Source organism: Toxotes jaculatrix, chromosome 2, assembly GCF_017976425.1.
Source record: "Toxotes jaculatrix isolate fToxJac2 chromosome 2, fToxJac2.pri, whole genome shotgun sequence".
Classification (NCBI taxonomy): domain Eukaryota; kingdom Metazoa; phylum Chordata; class Actinopteri; family Toxotidae; genus Toxotes; species Toxotes jaculatrix.
The window spans coordinates 30,500,688-30,520,160 of record NC_054395.1 but is presented as its reverse complement, the minus strand read 5'-3'; the positions used below and the strand labels follow the sequence as shown (position 1 = coordinate 30,520,160).

At 47.9% G+C, this 19,473-nt stretch overlaps 3 protein-coding genes across 8 annotated transcripts in view; 2 read left to right on the top strand and 1 right to left on the bottom strand.

Moving 5' to 3' along the window:
- Positions 1 to 1,334: 1,334 nt before the first annotated feature.
- cdk20 (cyclin-dependent kinase 20) lies at positions 1,335 to 5,780 on the bottom strand. Of its 2 annotated transcripts, XM_041065818.1 has the most exons (9): positions 5,635 to 5,780; positions 4,977 to 5,236; positions 4,291 to 4,404; positions 4,021 to 4,209; positions 3,710 to 3,831; positions 3,501 to 3,563; positions 2,740 to 2,863; positions 2,137 to 2,292; positions 1,335 to 1,667 (listed from the first exon to the last, which is right to left on the bottom strand). In XM_041065818.1, the coding sequence occupies exons 2-9, from the start codon at positions 5,049 to 5,051 to the stop codon at positions 1,476 to 1,478; spliced, it is 1,035 nt and encodes a 344-aa protein (XP_040921752.1). In that variant the 5' UTR covers positions 5,052 to 5,236; positions 5,635 to 5,780; the 3' UTR covers positions 1,335 to 1,475. The 2 variants fall into 2 exon arrangements, with proteins under 2 accessions (XP_040921752.1, XP_040921743.1); XM_041065809.1 differs by having other exon boundaries at positions 4,977 to 5,780.
- A 689-nt stretch (positions 5,781 to 6,469) lies between these two features.
- uxt (ubiquitously-expressed, prefoldin-like chaperone) lies at positions 6,470 to 9,757 on the top strand. Its single transcript, XM_041065830.1, has 7 exons — positions 6,470 to 6,757; positions 7,231 to 7,312; positions 7,731 to 7,798; positions 7,998 to 8,105; positions 8,339 to 8,402; positions 9,113 to 9,152; positions 9,203 to 9,757. Coding segments are annotated over exons 1-7 (468 nt in total). The 5' UTR covers positions 6,470 to 6,653; the 3' UTR covers positions 9,205 to 9,757.
- A 1,187-nt stretch (positions 9,758 to 10,944) lies between these two features.
- elk1 (ETS transcription factor ELK1) overlaps positions 10,945 to 19,473 on the top strand; it is a 23,863-nt gene continuing 15,334 nt past the window's right edge. For all 5 annotated transcript variants that reach the window (XR_005896544.1, XR_005896541.1, XR_005896543.1 and 2 more), the window contains exons 1-6: positions 10,945 to 11,960; positions 17,239 to 17,447; positions 17,706 to 17,891; positions 18,002 to 18,175; positions 18,618 to 18,764; positions 19,018 to 19,452. Coding sequence is in view for 1 of the 5 variants with exons in the window: in XM_041065788.1 (XP_040921722.1) it covers positions 11,936 to 11,960; positions 17,239 to 17,447; positions 17,706 to 17,891; positions 18,002 to 18,175; positions 18,618 to 18,764; positions 19,018 to 19,452 (1,176 nt within the window). In the remaining 4 variants the exon portion in view is untranslated. The remainder of the gene's footprint in view (positions 11,961 to 17,238; positions 17,448 to 17,705; positions 17,892 to 18,001; positions 18,176 to 18,617; positions 18,765 to 19,017; positions 19,453 to 19,473) is intronic.

The following is a 19,473-nucleotide window of genomic DNA, read 5'->3' as shown; positions in this document are numbered from 1 at the left end:
GCAGGGTGAAGCAGCAGCAGGGTGAAGCAGCAGCAGCTGCAGGGTGAAGCAGCAGCAGGGTGAAGCAGCAGCAGCAACAGGGTGAAGCAGCAGCAGCTGCAGGGTGAAGCAGCAGCAGGGTGAAGCAGCAGCAGGGTGAAGCAGCAGCAGCAGCAGGGTGAAGCAGCAGCAGCAGCAGGGTGAAGCAGCAGCAGCTGCAGGGTGAAGCAGCAGCAGGGTGAAGCAGCAGCAGCTGCAGGGTGAAGCAGCAGCAGCAGCAGGGTGAAGCAGCAGCAGCTGCAGGGTGAAGCAGCAGCAGGGTGAAGCAGCAGCAGCTGCAGGGTGAAGCAGCAGCAGGGTGAAGCAGCAGCAGGGTGAAGCAGCAGCAGCAGCAGGGTGAAGCAGCAGCAACAGGGTGAAGCAGCAGCAGCTGCAGGGTGAAGCAGCAGCAGGGTGAAGCAGCAGCAGCTGCAGGGTGAAGCAGCAGCAGGGTGAAGCAGCAGCAGCAACAGGGTGAAGCAGCAGCAGCTGCAGGGTGAAGCAGCAGCAGGGTGAAGCAGCAGCAGGGTGAAGCAGCAGCAGCAGCAGGGTGAAGCAGCAGCAGCAGCAGGGTGAAGCAGCAGCAGCTGCAGGGTGAAGCAGCAGCAGGGTGAAGCAGCAGCAGCTGCAGGGTGAAGCAGCAGCAGGGTGAAGCAGCAGGGTGATCGACGTCAGCAAACACAAGGAGACAGAGACGGAGCTCTGCTGCCACCATGAACTCATGAGTTAAAGAAACACAAACGTCTTTTAAATGTCTTCTGAATCTCTGCTGTTTGAACGAACTTTAACTAAACGTCAGAAAAATGTTTGGTCTCAGAGTTTCCTCTGAGAAACTTTAAAGTGCAGCGATAATCATACTCACAGAGACAGAGGGTGAAGAGCTGCTCACTCACTGGGACAGTTGACTTCAGTGTGACTGAAGGTGGCTCTGATGCCACACAGAGGGTGAGGGGGGGTGTGGAGGGTGGGGGCGTGGAGCTTCCTGGGATGGGCTCCTTTCCTGTGTTTGTGAAGTCAGTATGAACTGATCTGTTTTTCATCGTGCTGATTATTTGTGTCCCGGTTATGCTCTGGTTTTTGGTGTGTCCCAGTAAAGACCATGAACTGGTTGCAGAGGCGTGAATGTGCTGCACACAGTCCGACACAGGTCTGGGTTTTTCTCAGGTTCTAATGAAGCGTGTGAATGTAATTCTGATTTCAGATGAGAACTGGATGCTGTGGAAACACGCTGGTGTGAACATTCGCTCACCGTGTTCTGTGTCAGACTGGTTCCAGCTGAACGTCGAGAGATGTGACATGAAAGGACGCCTCAGAAATCCTGTCGCACGAAGCTTTATTCAAAGTTGTGAATGCAGGTAACAGTGTCTCAGCAGGTGAGATGAAGAATCAGTGAAACTGACAAAGAAATAAACAGCAGAGAGAAAGATGATTGGTCAGTTCATCTGTTGTTTGGTTGTTCAGAGGCAGGAGGCGTGTCCCTGAAGCAGCGTGGGGTCTACCACGCTGTTCTGCAGGGGCAGGTCCACTGAGAACTCGGTGGGCGGAGCCTGCAGGCGCTGGCGGGGGGGTCTGCCGCCCCTCTGAGGGATGGGCAGCTCTGAATGGTGAGCAGGAAGAGGAGAGGAGAAGAAGTATGGATGGAGGAGAGCCTGCAGAGAGGACAAGAGCACAGGTGGAACTTCGATCAATACATCAATCAGTTAATCAATAAAGAAGCCAGGTGCCGTTTTCTGTTCTCCGCTCTGACAGAACATGAGCTTCAGTTTCAGTAAATCCAACCTGCATCTGCTCCCCACAGCGTTTCAGCTGCTGAGGAACTGGAAACTGATGCTACACATCAGAGACACAGCTCAGGACGCGAGGTACGTTCTGACATCATCACCACGAAGACAGCGTGGAGACACACACACACACACACAGTACGTGTGTATAAAGCAGGAGCATCAGTGGCTGTACAGGTGCAACTGACACCATCAGTCCATTGATCACAGGATTTACTTTGATAGTTTGGATAATCAGTTTATCGTTTTAGTCGTTCTTCAGCTCAGGCTTTGAAGATATTTAACTGAATATCTTTGTGTTTCCTGTTTGACCTGAAGTCCACTTCCTGTTTCCTACCTGTCTGGCTGAGCAGCGCTGTTTGGATGGATACACCAGGAACTTGTAGAGCAGGTCGATGGCCTGAGGGGACGTGTCAGGGACGATCTCCTCCAATGGGATTGCTGGATTCTCCTTAAAGGTGATTTTATTGTAATCTGGTAACTCCACTATCTCCTGGAGACAGACACACACAGGGTGGGAGCATTAACACACTGTGATTCAGTCACATGACTCACAGGTTTACTTACATCAGAAAACCAACACAGTCTTCAGAGAGACCTGTCGGTTCCTGGAGCAGTTTTATGGACAAAGTTTTATTGGCTGAGCAGAGGTCTGGACACAGTGATGGGGGTTTAAGTTTTAAACCGACAGGACTTTATTCTCAGTTTAACTAGAATTTACCTAAAGATTTTAGAACATTTGAAAGTTTCATTGTTCCGCTTTTGGTTGTAAACTTTCCAAATCTTTCCTGAACTTAAATTGTTTCTAGATAAAAGTGAATGTGAGCAGGAAGAGTGGACGTACGCACTGCGTGTGCATTGTGCTGTGAGGACACTGTGTCTGGTCCCCCCCCCTTCAGTGGGCTGTCTGAGGGTTCAGACCTGGGTGTGTGTGACGTACCGGCCAGCTGTCCTGTGTCGGCGTTCCCAGCACTCTGAGGACGCAGCAGAGCTGTTCGATGTCGTTCTCTCCAGGAAACAGAGGAGAGGAGTTCAGCAGCTCCCCAAAGATGCAGCCCACCGCCCTGAAACGTGTTCAGACACTTTATCTGAACTCTGCCAGGAAGTCTGATTTATCCTTCGACACTCAAAGGTCACGAAAGGCCAGACTTCCTGTTACGGCAGCGACAGGTCAACACGTCGCCTGCTGCTCTTTCCTTTGATAAACCTGTGACCCACTGACATGTCAGCGTGTCCACAGCTGCTGAACATCAGCACCACTAATCCTCACTCACGTCCTCCTGGATCAGCCTGGGCCAGCCGTGGCCTCAGACTGCCCCCTGCTGCTCAGCTCTCAGTGCTGCACATTATGTTTTCATCTGTTCAACAGGAACAGTGCACGTCCATAAAGGGATGGAAACGCGTTAATAATAATAATAATAATGATAATGTAAAATCAAACTCACTGAAAGTGAAACAGAGTAAAAATGAAAAGTCCCCATGTTGGTAAAGATAAAGTGGAGAACACAGCACAGCCTCATGCTACGTCATCAGCTACCAAGGGACATCGTCTCGTTAGAGACTTTAAGCAACTGAAGCCACAGACAGCAGCATGAGCAGCCACAGCAGTTTCAGCAGCAAACAGAAGAAGAAGAAGAAAAAAAAGAAGAAGAAGAAGAAGTGATTTTAGCATTAAGATGAGAAGTAGTTTCATTTTCTCACCAAAGGTCGACTCCCTCGTCGTACTTTCTGGCTCCGTACAGGAGCTCAGGGGCTCTGTACCACCTGAACACACACACACACACACACAGTGAATACGTTGATGAGGTTGATGTTGCTCTGTCTCTCCCTCTTGTTGCTGATTCAGTAACGTCTGTTTGCTGTTAAACTAACTGGACGAATAAAGTTCTGAGTGTATGATAACCTGTTACCTGGTGGCCACCTGGTGACTGTACAGCCTCTCCCCCTGCTCACTGAACAGCCTGGCCAGACCAAAGTCTGCGATCTTCAGATGACCTGAGGAGCTGATGAGGAGGTTTGCTGGCTTCAGGTCCTACACCAACACACAGACATATTTCAGGGCTTTTACTCTGAAGGGTCAGATGAACAGACAGTCTGTTCACTGTCCTCTGTTTTGAGTGTCTGAGGACTGAAGGTGGTGATGATGATGGTGATGATGGTGATGATCTCTCACTGCAGTGCTGAGTGTGTTACAGAGGGAGGGCAGACAGAGATTTCTCACCCTGTGCATGATGTTATTGTGATGCAGGAAGGCGACCCCCTTCAGCAGCATCATCATGTAACCTTTGACCTGAGCTGGGGTCAGAGGTCGCTGGGAGTTCCTGATGACCTCAGACAGGTCAGAGAGCATGAAGTCAAACACCAAGACGAAGCCCGTACCGTGAGGGAAGACGTCCTTCAGCTTCACCACCTGCCCGGAAGGAGGGGTAGGAATGAGTGTAACATTAACCTCTGACCTCTGACCTCGGACCTGACGTCCTCTGGTACTCACATGCTGGTTGTCCTCGATCTCCTGCAGGGCCTTGATCTCCCTCAGAGCCTGGTTGGGGATGCCGTCCTCCAGCCTCCTCAGAGCCACTTTCTTCAGAGCCACTGTCTCTCCTGTCTGACAGAGAACACTCAATACATCATAATCAATACATTTATTATTGATAACCCAGCGTTACAGAATGAGGAGTATTCACTTTTCAGCTAATGAATATTTTCATCTGTCGGAATAAAGACACACATTCAGTGGGAGAGAGAGCACGCTGCGGGGAGGGAGGCGAGCCAGAAGACACAGCTTTCCATTTACCAGGTGACCTACGCTCTGACCTTCACCTGTGCTCATGGGCTTTGGGCCCAGCCTCGTGACCGAAAGAATGAGATCACGGACACAAGCGGCGGAAACGAGCGGCCTCTGTGGGAAGGCTGGGCTCAGACACAGGGCGAGGACCTCTGATGTCTGGAGGGAGCTCGGAGTCGAGCTGCTGATCAGGATCCTCCTGGGAACCGTCCACTGGAGGTTTTCTGACAGGTGACCTCAGGGCAGGCCCAGGACACACTGCACAGATTATATATGTCCTCTGGCCTGTTAACGCCCCGCCCAGCCGTCGTTTTAAATGTTTCTGATATGTGATGTGTGATTCATTGACTCGTTCTTCCAGGTCATTTAGCTGTTGTGGACAGCAGAGTTACCTCGATGTGTTTGGCCTTGAAGACGATGCCGTGGGCTCCTTCTCCGATCCGGCCCAGAATACTGTACTGCTCCATGTCTGAGTCAGTGCGCTACACTTGACAGAGGTCTGAGGGAACTGAGTCTCCACACATCTCAAGTCTTGCTGAGTATTTTTAATCAAACGTTTTTACTTAAACTGAATTTAAGAAACTCTCACAGCAGTTCGTGTTCACATGGACAAACAGATCCTGACGTGATGAGAACTGTCAGCAGCAAAAGTCTGGGACATGAGGAGTAAAGTGTTTGTGAGACATAAAAACACCAGAATGCGTTTTTGTTGTAGTTTCCAGTCAACGACCACACGCGGACAAAACGGCAGAGTGAACGAAACACGAACTCCCTTCACAAATCTGGTAATTTATTGTCTCTTCCTTATCGGTTCAACAAAACATACGGTCAGTTCACGCTGTTAAATTCAGGCCATTGTTTGCTTTAAGTCGGCATATAAGACAACCGCAAACAAAAGCCGTGTTTCAAAGATAAATTACTTTTAGACAAGAAAACACCGACAACTCCGCAAGAGCCAGCTAACTGTTGGCTAACGTTACCTTGGTAACCCAGAGGCTAAGCTAACACAGCTAAACTACAAATTCAACCACTGTTGCTCGCCTGCCTTACTCTGCGGTTGCTGACGCATCACAAGTGTCCGATAGAAACAAAGAGAAAGACAGCGTTCCGTCTTTATTGAAACGCACACTGGATCCAGTTTTAGACAAGCATCTTATATTAAACGAGTTAGTGTTAGCTACAGAGCGGCTAGCGGACCACCATGTTTGTTTACAGTGACGTCACGAAACAGTCCAGCCACAGAGCCGGAGCAGGTAGAAGAGACTCACCTGTCGGTCACAGTGAATGTGTTCTCTCTGCGACCTTTCAGCAGGAATCATGCTGTGATCCTGATAATGAGTCAGCGCGTGGCTGTGTCTCCTCCACGTTTCACTCACTGTTCAGATGATTTCACCAAGAATCAGAGATCAGTCCAGAAACTGAAACAGATCAGTGAATCAGGGCTGTGGTTTTCTCCTTTACCTGGATTTTAACTGAGCCGAGTATTTTACCTGTGTCTCTGACACACTCGGACACCTGTCAGTGCTCAATTATACGACCTGCAGCTTCCAGCCCCGCTGTAAGGGAAACATTGAAGCATTTTGATAATTTCATTTTAATAATTTCTATTCTTAACTTTTGTTTTCGTTAAAGATGTAACGGATCGAGTTGTTTTTTTACAGACCAGGTTAACAAACAGGTTCCAGGTTAACATTTAAAAATCTTCCAGGACCAAGTTTACTCAGATAACATGGATTCAGTTTTATCCAGACAGTGTAAAATAAACACGCTGAGTGTCACCTCATCGACACAGAGCAGTGTCTGTTCTATTCACTGTAACTCTGTGGCCCCTGGCCCTCACTGCTTTTATTTCGAAATGTGGAAGTGCTGTACCGGTCGCAGCTGCACCACGTCCGGTTCAGAGAGGCATGTTTATATGCGGTCTCTGCACGTTAACCGGACCGTGTGTGGGTCGGTACTGAGTGTGAGACGGTAACGTTAACACCAGCGGGAGCGTCCGTAGGTTTAACGGCCGCTGCTGTAACTTCGTCACGGACGGAAGTTTGTGTTGTAAAGAGGAAACAGCGAAGATGTCTCTGCCCGTTAATGCTCATGCTAACGCTAATGCTAACGTGGATCCGAAGGTGTTACAGTATGAAAACTTCATCAACGAAGTTCTGAAGAGAGATTTACAGTAAGAAACACAGCTTCAGCGCGCACGCGCTTCAGCTCGGTGTCACTGTGACACCAGGAAGTGAAACAGTCAGAGGAGCGATGGGTTCAGTGTTTAACACCTGAAATGAAAAGCTGCTTGTACAGAAGTGACCGTGAAGGAGGCGCAGCCATTATCGTTATCAGAGCGCGTGCCTGCACACTTCATGTTCCCGCGGCACACCTGTTCACACCTGTGCATACTGATGTACACAGAGCTGAAACCCTGGCTGTGATTGGAGGGATGTTTGGGCTCAGGGACCATCAGACGCCTCCTCATGTCCTGCATGTGTCACAGTTAGAGAGTTCAGAGACCATGTTAGGAGCCTGGTCACCGCCTGAGCTCACAGGCCTCACAGTGTTATCAGGGACCTGGTCCCTGGCTGGAAGAGGAAGAACATGTGTTGTGATTTTGGGGAAAAACTGACATCAAACATTGTGTGTGATGTTTTGCAGGAAAGTGTTGGAGCAGAGAGATTCGGTTTATGAGAAGATATCTCAGTACCTGCAGCTGAAGAACACCATACAGACTCTGCAGGTACACACACACACACACACACATTAAAAATGAGGTGGTTCAAAGAAGAAATGATTTCCACATTGTTTCTAAAAACAGGAAGTGAAGGAAAAGTTCTGGTAAATTTGTTTTTTTGAATTCTTGAAATTTTATAAAGAGGAAAATAAGATTGATCAGATAAAAACACTCTGAGGCCTGTTACTGAAAACCAGTAAAAATAAACGATATAACAATAAACATTATTGTTGAAGAATCTGCCAGTGATTGTCTGTAATCACAGCCCTGAGGTCAGGAACATGTTCAGGGTTAAAGTTGTATGTTAGAGCTGTGTTTACACACTGAGAGTCAGAGTGAAGTCATGGTGTGTGTGTGTGTGTGTGTGTGTGTGTGTGTGTGTGTGTGTGTGTGTGTGTGTGTGTGTGTGTGTGTGTGTGTGCAGGACTCGGGCTCTCAGCAGCTGAAGACAGACGTAGATCTGGGCTGTAACTTCTACGTCCAGGCTGAAGTGTAAGCTGTTGATATCTTCATCAATCACTCTGATAGACACCATTAATAATTAATACTGATCAATCACAAACCATAAAAACTGATCACTGTGACAGAGAGAATCATGTATGTGTCAATACATCAGCAGATCAGAGGAGTCGAGCTCAGGCTGCAGAGCATCCTGCTGGTTTTTAACTTGTCCTCTCGTCTTCTCCGTCAGGGAGGACGCGTCCAGGATCTTCGTGGCGGTGGGTTACGGTTTCTTCGTGGAGATGGATCACGACGAAGCTCTGCGATTCATTGAAAAGAAGACGAGTCAGCTCACAGCGTCAGTTCAAGTGTCTCAGCTTTTTTAATTCATCTTAGATTTTAAATGTGCAGAGCAGAATTCAGCGTTTTAAATAAAGTTCTGTGATTTTGAACAAATATGATGAAGATAATAAAGAGATAGAGTCAGCTGAAAAACGGAGGACTGAGTTTCAGGTGTGTGTTGGCTCCATGCTAGCTGTGTCCATTGTTATGAATGAGAGATGCTAACCGTGCTAACATTATGTGTTTCAGCTTCACAGAGCAGCTTACCAAAGACTCCGCCAAAATAAAGGCCAACATCCGGATGGTGCTGGAGGTCAGTTTGTTTTGTCTGTTTTGTTTTGTTTTGTTTGTTTGTTTGTTTGTTTTTTACACAGACGCTGCTGAGGTTTTATCTTTGATCAGTTTGTTGTTTTTTTATTGATTATCAATTTCACATGATTTAATTATGATTCAGGATTTTCATCACTGATTAATACATTGTTCATTTTTCAATCAGCTAATTATTTTGTCTCTTGTCAATGAATGACAAAAAAGAATAATATAGCTGAGTTTTGTTTTTTGGCCATTTAACAGATTTTTAATGATGAATATTTATGGGATATTTTACATATTTGGGGGGATATATTATTTATGATTATGATGTATGTAGAACACACACACACACACACTCAGAGCAGGTGTGTGTGTGAGGGTTAATGATGTTCAGAGAAGTGTTTTTCAGTTCAGATTCAACATGTTAAAACTCCCATGTTCCTTGAGGAACAGATGTTATTGAGGATTGTGGGGACACACCTCCTGATGTTCAGTCCTAACCAGCAGTGTCAGACTTTGCTAATCCTTGTGGGGACGGTCCTCCTCGGGGACCAGGTGCAGTTCAGCAGCAGCTGCTTTGGTCCATGGCAGTGCAGCCGTGCTGCTGAGCTTCTGAGGCCCTGCGCCCTGCGGCCTCTGGCTTTTTTTCTAACAGATGAGAAATCTGATTGGCTGCTCTCTTCTACTTCTACTTCTTCTCCTCCTCTGCAGGGTCTGAGGGAGCTGCAGGGACTGACTGACCTGTCCGAATGAAGTTTCTAGACTTTTGCACATGTTGGTCAGCTGCTGTGAGTTCTGCAGGACGACCAGAGGACAGTTCAGGAGGGACGTTTTCAGGAGGGACGATGTTCTGACTATAATAAAATAACAAGACCTGGTCTGTAACAGACATGGACACTAATCAGGACAAATACTAAAGCCTCTCCAGGTGGGCCTGCAGAGCTGAAGGGTGGGGCCTGAACCACAAGAATGGAGGCTGTTACAGCAGGACATGTTGCAGCTGTCCACATACTTTTGGACATGTATTCTGAATTATAATTATCAATAAAGAGTAAACAGATAAATGTAAAAATAAGATGGAAACATGAGCCATCAGAGACAGAGCCTGTTACCATGGAAACTGGATGCTAAATCGAGTGGTGTAAAGAAGCTGAGAGACGACTCCTGAAATAGACTCACACACAGAAACATGTCTGACTCACTGCTGGTCCCAGTCCTGTCCTGGTCCAGGTCCTGTCCTGGTTCGAGTGACTGATTGTCCACTGATCATTTTTCAGATTTTGTACTATGATTTCTTTGATGTTTTCCAAATGTTTTTCTGATATTTTGCTGATTCTTAAAAATAATTAACTAATATTTGCTGTCATGTCATCATCTGCCACTTATCTGTGTCCAGACCCAGGTCACGGGGGCGACTGCCGCCCAGTCCACAATGCACCAAAGTCCTACAGCACCACGCACAGGTGGTGAGCCCGTGGGAGTAGGTGCCGCCTGGAGTGGGGCTCAAACTCACGACCCTGAAAGATTGAATCTTATGCTCTACCAGCTGAGCTAACCGAGAAGCCCTAATATTTGCGGTATTTTTCATTTAATAATCTTCAGATGTATCATTAATACATCTGAAGATTAAATAAATAATTTTCCTGTTTTTTATTATTATATATTATGCTAGTGTTTCTCAGTTATTTCAATTCATTTTTTAGTCATAATTACATTTTCACCATTTATAATTCAGGATCTTTGCATTTGCATTCACGCTTCAGGTGAGAACAACAACAACATGTTTGTAAACATTTCAGTGAGTCAGAAATGATGTAGAAATCATCATGAATGATCTTTGATCTATAAATACATATAAGTACAAGATGAAGATTTACATCATTCACTGAAATAAATGAATCCAAATAACTAAATGTTTTAATGAGAAATAATCTCAATAAATAGCTGTAACTTCAGATGTCCCACAGCCATGGACGGGTTATGAGACAGGACATTACCTGGACCTTGTACTGGATTATTTCCATTTTACTTTATACTTCACATCATTTCAGAGGGAAATAGATTAAATTATCTATCTATCTATCTATCTATCAATCAATCAATCATGAGAAGTAAATGATGCTGGTGTGGAGACGTATTCCTCCAGTGGGACATCATATTTTAAAAAGGCTTTGTCCAGCTTCCACTTTGTTACTGGTTGATCCAAATGCTGAGGCTTTAATTTGACACCCGGAAGTGAAGGTTCTTCTGATTTCACTGCCTGTTGGTGGATCCGTGTTTTGGATCCAGAATGAGCTGAGGAGGAGCAAACTGATGATTCAAAAACGGAGAAACATACAAAGTAGAACAGTTCACGTACCTGACGACTGTCCAGAAACAGTTTCTGAGTTTCTAACAGAAACAATCAGTTTCTGTTAAGCGCAGAAAAAAATGACAGAAGCGGGTGAACCTTAGGGGCTCAACAGACTTTTATGTTGAAATGCATCAGCGGAAGTGTGATTGTGTTAATGGCGGGTAACGTGACAGCGGTGGCAGTGAGGAGGCGTCTGTCCAAACAGGAAGAAACAGGGAAAACACACCTGAGTGATGAAGTTAGGCTCCACGGGCGGACGCTTCTGCCCGCTCACCGACAGTAAACCACCGAGCGGGTTTTACAGACTACTTTTCTCCAGTGTCGGTGGCCTGTGGCTCCGGTCCGCAGCAGCAGCGTTGTCTGGGGGCTGACGCACCACCGCGAGAGGAGGAAGGCGGGCGGCGGGGGGCGCTATCACAGCATCGGGCTGGGCTAGGCTAGGCTAGTTGCTTCAGCCCCTGAAAACCCTGAACAGCGAGAAACTTCGTAAAGATTCAGCGGCAGCCTGGTGTTTAAAAGGCCGCTCCGGAGTTCACCGGGAATATTAAAAACAACCAAATCTTAAAGCCAGAAAACTAAAACCAAAACGTGTTAGCCTGGCGGTGTTAGCATGGGTAGTTAGCTAGCTAGTTAGCTCTCATCAGCGCTTGTCAACAGATCCAGGCTCTAACTGCAGGGATGTAGCGAAGAGAGAAACACCGTAACTCACTTTTCCACATCCGCAGAAACTTAACTCACATTGTAATACTAACGCAAGCGTTTTAGACATTAACTCCCACCGCGCTTCTTAATTAGCATTAAGTTATGTGCGGATAGTGGGTTGGACACGCGCCAGAGGATCATTTCTGAGACGCAGATTTCTGTAGAGTCGGTTTGTTGATCCGTCGGTGAGTCTTTGGGGCTGAGCTAACTTTTCGGTGAGTGTCGTTAGCATGGAGGCAGGGGAGCCTGGCAGCTGCAGCTCGGAGCGGTTACATAACGCCAGCAGGTCGGGAGAGAAGCTGCTGAACGTTTCACCGTCCTCAGCCAGGCTCTGACAGCTGTAACCTGCTCCGACAACCTCCCCCCCGACACACAGACACACACACACAGACAGGACAACAACAACACGGCAGCATGGAGGAGGTCTGAGCCTGCAGGGAGACAGGAAACTGAAAACAAGAGGGAACATTTCGTTGAAGATGGATTCAAACCCGCTGATAAACGGTAAGAGACCGAGCGTCTTCATGCTGTGTTTACTCGCTGCTGATGGAGGATACAGCGGTGTGTGTGTGTGTGTGTGTGTGTGTGTGTGTGTTTCTGTGCAGTTTGGAGGGAAGCAGCAGCAGCAGCGCTGCAACAGGTGTGTGCAAGCTGCTGAGGCCTGCAGCAGCCTGCAGCTGTGTGCGTGTGCGTGTTATCACGGTATTGAATCTCGGGTTGGAACTGATTTGCTTTCGTGCTGCAGCTTGAGAGCGCGTGCACAGTGAAACCCACACAGTTGTACACACAGCCACGGTCCTCTCAGCGGATGTCAGCACGGTGACCATGGCTGCTTTACTGTGACAGTGCTGCTGTCATCTGCTTCTGTTTGTGCTGATTGTGAACAAGGATTTTATTGGGTCCGTCCTGCACAGATGCCGTGCGCCTTAATGCACCTTCACCGAGGTGAATCTGAGAACGCATCTCCAGGTATTTAGTTTTCAGGCTGATTTTGTAAATGTTTGTGTCCTCACTGAACCAGGGCTGCAGTCACGAATCCTCACATCAACAAAGTTTGGTTGGATCAGCATATGGATAAATGGAGTAACTGTTACAGCTCTATTTCTCACTTCATTCATGAAGTGATGAACTCTGCCTCGGTGCTGTTCACGATATTTGTCCTCATCGTGTTCACCGTAGAACTGTAGGAACACAGTGCCGTTCCCTCGTGCACTGAATCTTGTATAGAGAAAAATAAATTCCACTTTGTCAGTCATAAAGTTTTGTAATCGTACAACCCGACTGAAACAGCTTCTGTGTACACGCCGTTACTGTCTCTGACCGTCAACATTTTGATTTTAATCTTATTTTAAATCATGTTTACAGTTTCACACTAGTTTACTTCTTACAGACGAAGCTCTTGTACAGCTCAACATTTAACATTTAAACAACTTCTTTGGTTCAAAGACAATGTTTTGGAAGTGTGAAGGTGATTACCTGCATAATTACATAAAATCTGTTTACATGTGCACATGCGTGTCTCAGCAGTCCAAAGATATTCAGTAAATAATGATATAAAAAGAAGAAAAGCAGAAAATGTTCTGACTGAACAAACTGAATCAGCAGAAATCACAGAATATGTGGGTTGGGGTTAGGGTTGCTGATTTGTTTCCTTTCAGTCGACTAATTGTTTTATTGTAATGGCTTCACAAACAAAAAGGGGAAAAGGTCTATGCACCGTTCATTAAATGGATTAGTATATGAAATATATTTCTGGACATGAGGTGTGATCCATCAGAGGATCTCTGTGGCACTGAAGCTGGTCTGGGAGTGAAGCTCAGGTGTCAGATTCACAGATTACAGACGTGATGGTACGGATGTCACGGAGACCGTTACAGGTCACTGATGAAATATTCGCTCGTTGTCATGGCAGCACTGACGCACTGTGATGTGAGTGTTAAAAAGTGTTTGTGAGATGTGACACGTTTCCGATCAGATGATGTGAGTCAGAAAAGACGGGGTGAGGACAGGGAGGACAGATGGGTCCGCCTCAGGACCGTCAGCACCTGGGATCAGCAGGATCTGTTGGACTGGCAGAAACCATAGGGGACAGGATGTGGTCTGGTCTCTGTGGTGTAGTCTTCGTGGTGGAGAGGAGGTCACGTTGCTCAGGTGCTGTCTGTACTGTGGTCATGCTGATTATCCGCCTCGTGGCAGAGGGCTCCCTCCTGAGGGTGACAGAGGGTGTGGGCTTCGTGCTTTGTGAAATCAGGCTGTATAAAAAGATTTGACTTCGCTCTGCTCTGGTGGAGAAAGTGAACACACCTGTGGTTTGGTTCTTCTCTCCGTCCCCTCTCCCTCTGCTCTGTCAACTCCAGGACTCCAGACAGCTATTAGTTTCATTATTGATTAATATGAGGATTTTTTTTTTCAGTTGCTCAGTGTATGAAATGTTGTGCTCAGAAAACTTCCAGTGGAAAGCATCCAGTATGATCCTGATCATTCAATTCAATTCAATTCAATTTTATTTATATAGCGCCTTCCACAATCAAAATGGTCTCAAAGCTCTTTACAGAGACCCAGAGTCTGACCCCAGATCAGCACTTAAAGCGACAGTGGCAAGAAAAACTCCCTTTGAACAGGAAGAAACCTCGAGCAGAACCTGGCTCAGATGGGGGGCCCTCCTGCTGGGGGACCCTCCTGCTGAGGGCCGGGCTGGGTGAGAGGAGGAAGAGGAGGAAGATAGGACAGCTAGGAATGGAGGAGAGGGGGAGTGTTTACCCAGAACACCTCAGCTGTCTCATTTGGACACAGAGGACCAGCAGCCGTGCTCTGATCTCTGGGCTCCTGACCCTGTCTCTGAGGGGTCCCTGCTGCTGCTGTCCCCTGTCTCATTCTTTCGGTCACTGCTCAGAGCTCATGACCATAGGTGGGAGTTGGAACTGGTAAATCGAAATCTTTGCTGCAGCTCCAGTTCACCACACAGTCCAGTGCAGCGCCTGCACTACAGCTGACGCTGCACTGACCCTCCTGTCAGTCTCAGGCTCCTTTCTGCTGTCACTCAGAGCTCAGAGCTACTTCAGCTCGTGTCCAACCGAACGGAGCAGTCCATCATTTCCCAACAGACCATGGCCTCAGAGTGGGAGGGGCTGACTCTCTTCCAGCCGCTGCACCCTGGGCATCAGACCGTCCCGGTCCATGCTGGAGGTTACGTCTGATGAGGCCAACAAAACCATTTCAAAGCTGGACCCACTCCTTCCCCCGGCTGTACCTGGAGATGCTGTGAAAATCACAAACTGGATCAGTGACATGGGACAACCCTGACAAACGGCAGCATCAACTGGAAACACAGCTCCAGGTATGTAAGGACCAGATGGCTCACGGTGACGCAGCGCCCTCCACAGGATTCAGTCAGACTGAATCAGCTGTGATCAGCTCCTGTTTGCACTGACAGCTCTCACTGGATCTCTGTGATACTGAAGGAATCTTAAAAACAGCAGGATTCTCAATGAAGTTCTGCAGCTTCTTTTCCTCTGATTTCTATGTGAATTTCTGGAGTTTTATTCTGGCGGGACATCAGAGATGGTGATGTCCTCAGGAAGTGGAGTCACACTGAATCACATCAACATGTGTTGAATCACGTCCGTGTGTTTAGGTCTGACTCAGGACTCTGAGAGAGAAGATGGTTTTTGACTCTAATTCATCTCGTGAAATCTTTTGAACACTGAGGTGTAAACAGCATTCGGCTCCAGCTGTTACTTTAATCTGTCCCATACAGATTCAGTCACCAGAACCAGGGTTCTACTGGTGTGGTTCTGGTCAGTTCCCAGTGTGACTTGAATCAGACGGGGATGGAGCTCAGTAAACACCTCAGTGGAAATAAACCATGAAAAGACTGAGGACAGATAAGCTGCTGCATCCATTCACTGTTTACACACACACACACACACACAGACACACACACACACACACACACACACACACACACACACACACACACACACACACACACAGACACACACCCACACAGACACACACACAGACACACACACACACACACACACACAGACACACACACACACACACACACAGACACACACACACACAGACACACACCCACACAGACACACACACAGACACACACACACAGACACACACACACACACACACACACAGACACACACAGACACACACACACACACACAGACACACACAGACACACACACAGACACACACACACACACACACAGACACACACACACACACACACCCACACACACACACACACAGACACACACACACACACACACACACACACAGACACACACACACACACACAGACACACACACACACACACACACACACACACAGACACACACACACACACACACACACACACACATATATTATATGTTTATGTATTTTTCAGCATAGTTTTCATTGACAAAATGAAGTCTGCAGCCAGCGTCACTGACTGTCAGCAGTGCTGCCGCTCTCTGTTTACAGTCTGACAGCTCGGCTGTGAATTCAGGGGCGGGGCTTCACGACGCCCCAGCAGGAGGCTGGACGTGTCTGATTCTCTACAAACTCATGTCGATGCCTTTTCATTTTGATTTGTGTTTTTAAATGATTTCATCTGTTTATATCATTTTCTTTTGGCTTATTCTTTAACGTCTTAATGTTGGACATCAGTTGCTGTATTGATGAGGCTGGTCTCTGTCTCTGATGACGTCTGATTGGACCATTGTCTTCAGCTCACTCTCAGGTTGCAGCTGCAGGCTGTGGACAGTAACCGGTGCTCACAGAAGCCTGAGCAGCAGTATTGGTGTTGAAGTGCCTTTGAGCAGAGCAGCAGCAGAGTCGACCTCCTGCAGCTGCTGTCAGTACTGAACAGCAGCAGCCTCTTCACGTCTCTTTCTCTTTGTGTTTGCCGTCCGTCTCCCCTGGTTACCATTGATGAAAGGTCTCTCACCATGGCGATGGTTTCCAAGGTGTTTGATAGGTTAGTTGTGTAACAGGTCAGCCAATGGTAATGAGGCTCATTTACATGGCTGACTGGCATCTCTGTCGCTGTGATCTGTTTAACGTCGACCTTCTGTGCTGAGCCGCTCTCTGGTTCACTTCCTCATGAAGAGAGCTCGTTCAGTTTAACACGACGGACACAAATTACACTCTGAGTGGTCGCACACGTGTGTTACATGATCTGCAAATGAAAAATATGATTTACAACTTTGGTTACTCACAAATGTGTGTTCAGGTGCACACCAAAAAATACCAAGCAACTTGAACGCGAGCAAAACCTGAATAAATGTTTTAGATGCAGATGCTCTGTTGTCCTGTTTGATACACACACACACACACAGATCAGATCAGTGTGTGTGTGTGCGTGTGTGTGTGTCAGGTTATGTCTCCATGTTTTAAGACTCTTTTCACGTCTGCAGCTCACACAGATCCACATGCTGCATTTAAGTGCTACTGGAAAACTGGGATATCTGGGCTTTTGGTGGTTTCAGAGTGGGAAAGATGTTATTTATATTATTTATATGAACCATATCAAAGTGTTTTATTTATTGCTGCTCATGGTTCCTTTGCACTGACCCGTGTATGTTGATGTGTTGCCTCTGATGCACCGGCTTTGAGTTTTGAAGTTGCCCGTCGTATTTTTATTTCTCAGTCTAAAGTATTGATTTGGTATTGATGCTGAAACCGAATTGATCAGAACCGAAATCCAAAAAATTCTGATGATGCCAAACCTCGACTCACTGCGCCTTCGTGCCCCCCCCCCCCCCCCCCCCCCCTCAGCCATGGACCCATCCATCACGCTGTGGCAGTTCCTGCTCCACCTGCTGGACGACCAGCGGCAGCGTCACCTGATCTCCTGGACGGGTGAGGACGGAGAGTTCAAGCTGCTGGACGCCGAGGAGGTGGCACGACTGTGGGGGCTCCGCAAGAACAAGCACAACATGAACTACGACAAACTGAGCCGAGCCCTGAGATACTACTACGACAAGGTACTGCTCATAATACTACTGATAACACTACAGAGAGTACTAATACTACTGCTTATACTGCTGCTACACAGGAACAGACACAACAACAACAACCACCTCACCCTTAGAAATTGAAATGAACTGGTTAGTAATGCGTCAGTAGTTATGAGGTGTGTGGTGGGAGGAGCTCAGTGGTTGTTTAGAGCAGGTGTTCTGCAGTGTGAGCGACCTGCCTTCACTCAGGTGTTTTTACTCAGGTGTTCTGTGTTTTCATCTCAGAACATCATCAAGAAGGTGAGTGGTCAGAAGTTTGTCTACAAGTTTGTCAGCCAGCCCGACCCCTCCCTGCCTGAGGGGGTACGTAATGGAGAGGAGGGCCAGAGGAGGGACAGCGTCGATCCAAACAGCCAATCAAAACGCATCGGGGGCGTTACCTCAACCTGTCCGTCAAAGGGCTTGCCCCAGGTAGACTGCCTTTAATTTTTGTGGGTTTGTGCAGGATGTAGAGACACACAGATGTGTGTAACATGAATATATTGACTGGCTGATTGATTGATTTCTGTATTGATCCCCAGCGTTCGTCGCCCAGCAGCTCCCAGAAAAGCTCCAGAAACGACTATATGAAGTCCGGCCTCTACTCCACCTTCACCATCCAATCACTGCAGGCCTCACCCAACCCACGGCCAATCAAAACAGAGCTGCTGCTCCAACAGGACCCTGCGCCCAAGGTGGACTGCACAGCCAGAGAGGTGAGGCGGACGTTTCAGAGTGAAAGAGCAATAAGACGCGTGTATCAGTGACATCCTTACAGTTTATCCAGTGGTTTATTCTGTCAGAACAAATAGAAATATGTTTTATATGTTAAATATCTGATACATATGTTGTAGGTGGTTTTCTGTAATATGTTGTCCACTGTGGGAGGGTTCGGGTTAACATGTGAGGGAAACGTGGACGTGTCCATTGACAGGATGCAGGTGTGAGACCAGGACTCGGTTCTTACCGTCAGATTCGGTGCCAGAGTTTGAACTGGACATCGTTTCCGCCTCGCTGAGCAGGATTATAAAGCTCAGACCCCTCCGATCTGACGGGGCTTTTTTTCCTCTTCCTCCTCCACCGCTTCTCCTCCATCTCCTCCACCTCTCCTCCATCTCCTCCACCCCTCCTCCTCCCCCTCCTCCTCCTCCTCCTCAGGTCTGTGTATTGTCAGAATCTAAAGCCTCTCCGTCAGTAGGTGGAGCTGTTGACTCTGCTCTCCAGGTGATCGTCACTCAGCCGTCTCCCTGTCCGACTCCGGCTCTCAGCCCCCAGATACCAGCCAACGCCACGAGCCAATCACAGGTCAGCACCAGGCTCTGTCCCGATAACTTCCAGTCTTTGTCCCTTCAGCTTGTCCTCCAGCCTGATTATTTTGCCCTCTGGGTTTGTGGCCTCTGAATTCAGATTTTCTGTCGCCACGACAACCTGATCTCAGTCCTGCTCTCCAGAGGATGAACCTTTAATGACCCCATGACCTCCCGACTGGCGCCACCTTCAGGACAGTCTTTATGTGTGCTGCTCTGACGGATGTTTTCTCTCTCTCCTTTGTTCCCAGAATCCTCCTGCTCCTCCTCTGAGCGACCCTCCTCAGATTTATCTCACCAGTGTCGGGGATCCGTCCTCCCTCACCCCCCTCATCCCCCTGGGTCCCGTCGGGGGGTCGGCTAGTCCCGTCCCTCCCTCCCACGTTTCGATGGGCCTCCAGGGGCCGCAGCAGGATGACTGCGGGGGAGTCACCAACCCTGCCAGCTTCCCGCCTCACCCCCACACTGCTCCTCACCCAACTCACCCCCCGCCTGTCTTTGTTATCATCAACCCCCCTCCCGCCCAACAGCAGCAGCAGACGGCCATGGCGGCTGCTGCTGCTCCCCCTCCCTCCGTTCCTCCCCCAGCCCGTCCTCCTCCCCCCATTGTCATCAAGGAGGAGAACCTGCCGTCAGAGGAGGAGCTGCTGGAGATGGTGTCTCTGGAGGAGAAGCAGGTGGAGGAGGTGAGAGGTTCAGTTCTTTCC